Source organism: Nicotiana tabacum, chromosome 24, assembly GCF_000715075.1.
Source record: "Nicotiana tabacum cultivar K326 chromosome 24, ASM71507v2, whole genome shotgun sequence".
NCBI lineage: Eukaryota > Viridiplantae > Streptophyta > Magnoliopsida > Solanales > Solanaceae > Nicotiana > Nicotiana tabacum.
Genome location: NC_134103.1, coordinates 20,769,429 through 20,777,517, shown reverse-complemented (window position 1 = coordinate 20,777,517; position 8,089 = coordinate 20,769,429). Strand labels below are relative to the sequence as shown.

Below are 8,089 nucleotides of genomic sequence, written 5' to 3'. Positions count from 1 at the left end.
AATTAGGTTGCCAGATTTTTCATGTTAATTACGAAATTGCCACTGACGGCCTATTTAAAAATCTGCACTATTTGTAAATATTGAAAACAACATATCTCCTTCATTATAAGGTCAAATTGAGTGATTCAAAAGCCTAACTTGACTACAATTTTACAAGGAATCCATTGGAGGAATAAAAAGTGAGTTTTGGGATCGTTTGGCATGAGAAACGAGGTAGAATAACTGGCAGAAAAATATATAAAATGAGGGTTTGTTTATTCAGTCATATTTTGATTTGGAGAGCTTGGATTTGGGTGATTTTGGGGGCAATATTCACCTGAAGGATTGGGGTAAGCGTTCTCTACTCAGTTTTGATTATATTTCATGAATCCATCTTCATTTTTGGAGAGTTTTGGAGAGTTTAAGTGAGGATTTGAGGGACCAAAATGGAGTCCGATTTTGATGAATTTTATATGGTTAGACTCAGGAAAGGATGAGGTTTATTATTCTATCATTTTTGACTGATTTCGAGATGTGGGCCCGGGGGCCGAGTTTTTGCCGATTTTGGATTTTTGGTATATTTATGTAGTTTTTATTTTGGAATTCGATTCTTTAGACTATATTGATAGTAGTATTCTGATTTTTGGTTTGATTCGGAGCTTTTGGAGACCGAGTCCAGAGATGAGGGCATCCCAGAGTAGGATTTTATGCTGTTAAGGTAAGTAACAGTTTTAACTCTGGCTTTGAGGGCATAAACCCGGAGAATTTGATATCGTGTGACTGTTTGGAGGTGATACCCACGCGAGGTGACGGGCGTGTGGGTGTATACCTCGAGGGATTGAGACTTGGTCCGTCCCGTGAGGCCTCATGACCATCATCTGTGTTTACGTAGTTAGTTGTTGTTGAACTTGTCTGCCTTCATGTTAGAGATCATGCTTAGGCTTTATTCATGTTCACATTATTTGTACTCAGTCATAAACAATATTGTACTTGTTTACCTCAGTCTCTATTATTTGCTAATATGCTGTGATACTTGATGTGGGCTGTGTTCCCTTATTTGTTGATGATGGTGAGGCTAGTGAGGTACATGATTGAGTGAGGCTGAGGGCCTGGTTGTGAGGATATTAATACCATAGCGCGTGAGTTGTCCGCGTAGCACGTGAGTTGACCGTGCGAGTCCAGGTATTGATACCATAGTACGTGAGTTGTCCGCATAGCACGTGAGTTGACCGTGCGCATCCAGGTAATGATATGATGGCACATGAGTTGTCCGTGCTTAGCGCTTGGGCTTTGGGAGCCCCTCCGGAGTCTGTACACACCCCCAGTGAGCGTAGAGTGTTGAGCGTTGAGTGCTGAGTGCGAGTGCTAAGTGACAGAGTGACATTACTGTAAGGTTGCATTTACTTTTGTTATTGCTGCATTTACCTGCTAATTTTCCTTGTAGTCTTACTGATTTATGAAATTACCTGTCTACTCCTGTTTGTACTTAATTGTGAAAATAATAATTGGATTATTCTGCTTAGCTCGTCACTACTGCTCAGTTCCTTAGTTATTTCTGTTACTACTGAGTCGGTTGTACTCATACTACACCCTGCACTTTATGTGCAGATCCAGGTGAGTTAGAAGGCGGCAATCGTTGAGTTCAGACCGGCTATCTTTGGAGACTGCAAGGTAGCTGCTAGCGTCCGCAGGACCTTGTTACTCCTTTTGTCATTTCTTCTTTTGGACAGTTAGACAGTTTATATATCTTAGTTTATAGTTTTAGACGCTCATGACTTAGTGACACCCTGATGTTTGTGGCTCGTTTCCGTATTTTCTATAATTATATTTAGGGTTGATTTAATTTATGAAAAATTCAAATGTTGGAAATATTTTATTAAGTTCTTATAATTAATTTCGTAGTAATATTTTGGGAAATAGACTTGCCTTGTAACACGATAGGCGCCATCACGACCATGGTTAGATTTTGGGTCGTGACAAATTGAGTCACAACAGATGCTATCAGGTTGCAACTTTTTCCTTTTTCATTAAAAGGTGAAGCCAAAATATGGTTGCGAAGTCTACCTAGAGGTTCTATTACAACATGGGACCAAATGACCCAAAAATTTCTTAATAAATATTTTTCACCTATAAAAACAATTAAAATGAAGCAAGAAATTAATAATTTTATGCAGACAGATACTGAATCTGTATACCAGGCATGGAAAAGATTAGCAGCAATGTTAAGAAAATGCCCACATCATGGTATCCAAGACCCTGTCATTTTATATATTTTCTATCACGGTCTTAAACCCTCTGCTAGGAATGTAATTGATACAACATCAGGAGGATCAATAATTGGAAAAATTACTACAGAAGCAATGCAATTGCTTAATGAAATTTCGAAAAATGCTGTTCAATGGCCTTCAGACAGAATGATTATAAAAAAAACAGCTGGAGTAAATCAAGTTGAAGCTTTGAATTCATTGACACAACAAATTGCGACCTTAACACAAAAAAATGGAGGCTTTTCAGGTAGGTGCTCACTCATCATCCCAACTTGAGAATTGTGATGTTTGTTAAGGAAATCATCCGAATCATGAATGCCAAGCTTCAACACAAAATGAGGAACAGGTAAATGCGATTGGTTATAGAAATAATTACTCATTCGATAGTCCCATGGCACAAAAACATCTAGGATTTCAATGGAGTAATCCTAATGGTGCTGAAAATCCTCAAATTGTTTTTAATCAAAAGCAGCAGGTACAGGGACCACCTGGTTTTCAAAATAAAAATAGAGGGCAACAAATTTTTCAACAATATCAGCAGCAGCCTCAAAGAGCTCATCAACAAAGACTTGAAGACATGATATACAAATTCATTAAGGCTACTGACGAGAAGGTTGAAAGTCAACATTCAGCTATCAAGAATTTAAAAATTTAGGTAAGCCAGTTAGCAACCCTCATGTCTGAAAAAATTCAAGGTGCTCTACCAAGCAACACAGAGAAAAACCCAAAAGAACACCTCAAAGCCATCTCTCTACGAGCAGGTAAATCTCTTGATGATCCATATGTAGATAGAGAAGGAAAGCCACAAGAAGTGAAAAAGGTAAATGAATGTGAGAATAAAATGGAATCTAAGTTTCCAAAAGAACAAAAGAATAAAGGAAAGAATGTACAAGAAAATGAATTGATAACAAATCCTCACTCTATACCTCTCCCTTTTCCCCAAAAGATGAACAGAGAAAAGCTTGACAAACAGTTTTCAAAGTTTCTAGATATTTTGAAGCAACTTTACATTAACATACCTTTCGCAGATGCTTTGACACAAATGCCTTCATATGCTAAATTTCTCAAAGAGATTTTGTCAAGTAAAAGAAAATTGGAAGAAGTTTCAGTGGTTAAGCTTACAGAAAAATATAGTGCTATACTTCAAAATAAGCTCCCACAGAAACTGGATGATCTGGGAAGTTTTACAATTCCTTGTACCGTGGGAGGTGCTCATTTTGAAAAGGCGTTATGTGATTCAGGTGCTTCAATAAATCTAATGCCTATTTCAATTTTCAGAAAATTAGAACTTGGTGAAATGAAAGATGCTGGTGTGTCTCTTCAATTAGCTGATCAAAGTACTAAGACACCAAAAGGAATTATTGAAAATATCCTTGTTAGAGTTGACAAATTTGTATTCCCAATAGATTTTATAGTGCTTGAAATGGAAGAAAATACTGAGGTACCATTAATTTTAGGTAGACCATTTCTCGCAACAGGGAGAGCAATTATTGATGTTCATCAAGGACAATTAATATTGCTAGTTGATGAGGAAAGAATGATTTTTGACATGCAGAAAATGATAAAATTTCCTGGGGATGAGTCATCATCATCTTGTTTTCAAATTGACTTACTAGATGATCTTGTAGACGAATATAAAGATAATCAGTTAATTAGTGATTCATTGGAGATATGTTTGGCTAGGTCAGGTACCATAAGTGATGATAACCCCATAATTAGAGAAGGTTGGACTCCCAAACAACAGATTCCCAAGACAAATATTCAACAAAGCCTTACAAAAGCTTCATCTTCAAAAGCAGCGCTCAAAGAAAATCTCAAGCAAGCTCTGCAAAATATTGACAACTATGAAGAACATCAAATCATGCAGCTAATAGAAGATACTGCTTCAACAGGAGAAAGCAGTAACAGAGACATGTGCAACCCAAAGGGAATAGCTTTGGCCTACATGGACCCCAACTGCGAATAAAGAAATCAATTTTCGAGACGGACAAAACAAAAGGAATCTTATCCTTTTTGCTTTACACTAAAGCAACCACTTTACTTTTGCAAAAGTAAAACCACCCACTTTGTTCTTTGTCTACCACTAAATTTTGTCTAACAAATTTAAGCGGTACATTTGTAAGCCTAAGATGAAAAGGCATTTCTCTTCTACTCTATTTAAGACCCCCATTCCCATTGTAAGAGTCATAAAATTTTTTCCCAAATTTCAAAGACCTCTCTCCCTAAATATTCTCAAAACTTTCTACTTAGCCAGAAGATGGCTGTTGAGCATTCTTATAGATGGGTGATGAGTCTCTGAACTCAAGAATAAGAAATAGACAAGGAACATCTGACCTCATATTCTTAAAAGGAAAAATATATTCCTTGAACACAACATCTCTGCTTACAAAGAAACCTTTGGAATGAAGATCATATAGCACATAGCCCTTTTGAGAATAGGAATACCCCATGAAAATTGTTGGGACTACTCTAGGAATGAACTTGTCTACTTTCTGTACTTTAGTGGCATAATATAAGCTCCCAAAAACTCTGAGATGTTGAATGGATGGACCTTTCTGATAAAGTTCCTCAAAGAGAGTCTTTCCCTGAAGAAGAATAGTAGGTAGCCTGTTCAGTAGGTAAACTGCAGTGGACACACATTCACCCCAGAAACACAAAGGTACATAAGCCTGAAATCTCAGCGCTCTAGCCATATCTAGAATTGATCTGTGTCTTTTCTCAATAACTCTATTTTGTTGAGGAGTGTACACACATGAACTTTGATGAAGAATTCCAAGATTTTGAAATAAGAAAGTCACTTGATCATTCATAAATTCAGTGCCATTATCTGTTCTAAGACATTTAATAGAGGTTCTGAACTGATTTCTAACCATTGCTAGGAAGTTTTTCAATGCCACAATAGTATCAACTTTAGTGGTTAGAAGAAATATCCAAATATACTTTGAGTAATCATCAACTAAGGACAAGAAAAATCTTTTGTTATCATGAGTAGGTATCCTATAAGGACCCTAAACATCTGCATGCACAAGGTCAACGACAGAAGTAGAACATGAAGTGCTAGGATGAAAATGGAGTCTGGATTGCTTTGCAATGGGACATACAGTACAATGATCACCATTCGGGTGTAAATCACTTAAGCTATGTATTTTCTGACCACCTTTAGAGGAGCATGTCCTAACCTTTTATGCCACAAATCCAACTTATTTCAAGATTGTGTGCTACTCTCACTAGTCTTACTAGCACACTTATTTGTACTACTAACAATGGTATTTACAGTTGGTGGTAAATGTTGCTCAGAAAATTGTCTGTCTTTAGTCTTGAGAATGTAGAGACCAAGTTCTTCTTTACCAATCCCCAGGACCTTCCCACTGAAGAGTTCCCGAAAGACACAGAAATCAGGGAAGAATGCCACCATATACCTTAGTTCTTTTATGATCTTAGAGTCTAAGAGTAGATTATACTTGAATTTTGGAATATGCAGTATGTTCTGAACCTTCTTATCTCTGAAAAGGAACATATTCCAGTGTGTGTAATAATAAGCTTCTCACCAGTAGGGAGATATACTTTGTTTTTATCTGTTTCTGATAATTCTTTATAAGAATCCAATAAATTTAAACTATGCACCATGTGATTAGAATCCCCTGTATCTATTATCCACTTATGATTCACCAAGGAAGACATAAAAGCATGTGTGTTACCTGCTGTTCCTGTAGTTGCTGAATTAGCTACAGGTTCAGCATCCTTGCCTTTGTTCAACATCTGCAATATCTGCTGGTACTGTTCTGGAGTAAAGAACTTAGCTAGAGAACTAAGAGTAGAGCTTCCCAAGGAATTATTTTGAGCTTCTGAAGATTGACTGCCATAGTTGCTTACATTGTTAGACTGAGCAGTGAAATTTCCTCATCTCTTCTTGTTTTTGAAATCACTTGGATATCCATGTAGTTTGAAGAAATTCTCCTTGGTATGTCCTTTGCACCTGCAGTACTCACAATAAACTGGTGACTTGTTGAATGATTTTTTAGTTTTATAACCTGCAGTGTATGCAGTGTTTGTAGGACCTCCATTGTTGTTGTAGTGCCTATTACTCATCATAGCTGCAACTTCATTGGCATCATTAGAACCATACACACCTTTACCATTGATTCTTTGGCTTTCAACATTGATAATCATAGCATAAACTTGATTCAGATTAGGCAGAGGTCTAGTCATCAACACCTGATTCTTAGCATTTTTATATGAGTCATTAAGCCCAGTGAGAAACTGATAGAGTTTTTGAAGCTGATAGTGCTCAACATGCTTCTTTGACTCAGGACAACCACAAGTAGGAGGAGGAGTCAACGTTTCATACTCATCCCACAGTTCTCTTAGTCGAGAAAAGTAAACAGATATAGAGGATACTCCTTGGGTTAGTGTAGCTATTTCCTTATGCAAGTAAGCTGCCCTAGAAATATTAACTTTGTCAAATCTCTCCCTAAGATCTTCCCAAACAGTATAGGCATCTGATGCATAGATTACAGTACTAAGCAGATTAGGAGACACAGTATTCATAATCCATGCAAGCACTATCACATTAAATCTATCCCATAGTTCATGAAGGCTAACATCGTAGTTGCTTTTTTTGCAGGTGCCTAGAACAAATCCTAACTTGTTTTTGCCATGTAATACAATTTTCAATGACCTACTCCAGATCGAGTAATTTTCAGATCCTTGCAATTATATAGAAATAAGGACCGAACCTTGCGTATCATATGGGTGAATATACAGAGGATGATGATGATCAATCTGATCTACTGATTGAGCTTCATACATCATTGCGAGCTGAGGATCAGTAACATCTTCATGAACCGACATGGTTGTGAATTGAGAAACTTTGAGAGTTTTGAATAGAAGAACAGAAATGAGACTATAGACACATGCACAGATTAATATCCTCCAAAATCGATCCAATCTAGTAGATCACGCACAAATTTCAAACCCTAGCCTTGAGTAGGTGAAATTCGGATGAAAATCGAATCAATCGGTTGCATAAAGCGAGAAATTGAGGCTGAGATTAAGTATTCCGTCACAGCTGAGCCGTCATTACTCGATCAATCGAGCTCTGATACCATGGTAAAGTGCTCTAGCTATGGTGATATACAGAGAAGATAGAAAGAGAAGATAGAAGTGAAGGAGAAGAACATTACTCCCTTTACTGAATATTGAAATGTACAACCTACTATATTTACAGAGTACTTTCCACTACTTATAGAGATTAACTACTACTACTACTACTATATTACTCCACTAAGTAGTTATATCTCACTAATCACTTACTAAGTCTACACTTTAAATATATGGGACCCATATTCCTCAACAAATTCCAACATTATAAGAATATTATCGGGTAGGGAAAGAAGAATATGTAAAACTGGAATTGAAAAAAGTTATGAAGACTTCAATTTCATGCAACCCATTTAAAGGCATATGTATATGTTACCTTTGAGGGAGTAAGTAAATGAAAGTTTAATGGGCAAGTAAATACGCAAAATGGAAGAAAATAGTAGTGAAACGTCTTTCAAGTAAATATGTAGAATTTAATGGGTAGGTAAATACACAAAATAGATGGAAAATAATATGGCATCTCTGGAACAAAGAAGAAAGGGGAAAAACAGATGTCTTTCACGTTTGAAAATGTTGCCTTTTCTATTCCTTTATTTATTATGGAGGTATAATTACAACCATAACTTTTTGGCTTTAAATAATTAAATATTGTATTAAACTAAGAAAAAACTCCAAAAAAAAAAACAAGAAAATAGATAAATACATTTCCTTGATTAGAAGAGGTGCCACCTCAACTTTATATA

General features: G+C 36.5%; 2 protein-coding genes across 2 annotated transcripts; one reads left to right on the top strand and one right to left on the bottom strand.

Moving 5' to 3' along the window:
• The first annotated feature begins 2,123 nt into the window (after positions 1-2,123).
• LOC142178050 (uncharacterized) lies at positions 2,124-4,212 on the top strand. The gene is made up of 4 exons (XM_075247372.1): positions 2,124-2,493; positions 2,543-2,721; positions 2,902-3,066; positions 3,193-4,212. Exons 1-4 carry the CDS (start codon positions 2,124-2,126, stop codon positions 4,210-4,212), a joined length of 1,734 nt encoding a protein of 577 aa, XP_075103473.1.
• A 280-nt stretch (positions 4,213-4,492) lies between these two features.
• LOC107774874 (uncharacterized) lies at positions 4,493-7,097 on the bottom strand. Its single transcript, XM_075247371.1, has 6 exons — positions 7,009-7,097; positions 6,223-6,924; positions 5,945-6,102; positions 5,740-5,836; positions 5,484-5,614; positions 4,493-5,202 (listed from the first exon to the last, which is right to left on the bottom strand). The coding sequence occupies exons 1-6, from the start codon at positions 7,095-7,097 to the stop codon at positions 4,493-4,495; spliced, it is 1,887 nt and encodes a 628-aa protein (XP_075103472.1).
• Between the last annotated feature and the right edge of the window lie 992 nt (positions 7,098-8,089).

Excerpts from the sequence above, each read along its gene's own strand:
- LOC142178050 (XM_075247372.1), top strand. The coding sequence starts at position 2,124 with ATGAAGCAAGAAATTAATAATTTTATGCAGACAGATACTGAATCTGTA. Across the intron at positions 2,722-2,901 it reads TTTTTAATCAAAAGCAGCAG|GTAAGCCAGTTAGCAACCCT; the intron begins GTACAGGGACCA and ends TTAAAAATTTAG. Across the intron at positions 3,067-3,192 it reads AGCCACAAGAAGTGAAAAAG|ATGAACAGAGAAAAGCTTGA; the intron begins GTAAATGAATGT and ends TTTCCCCAAAAG.
- LOC107774874 (XM_075247371.1), bottom strand. The coding sequence starts at position 7,097 with ATGTCGGTTCATGAAGATGTTACTGATCCTCAGCTCGCAATGATGTAT. Across the intron at positions 5,615-5,739 it reads TCCTTTTCAGAGATAAGAAG|TGGGAAGGTCCTGGGGATTG; the intron begins GTTCAGAACATA and ends GGAACTCTTCAG. Across the intron at positions 5,203-5,483 it reads TAGTACAAATAAGTGTGCTA|TTGATGATTACTCAAAGTAT; the intron begins GTAAGACTAGTG and ends TCTTGTCCTTAG.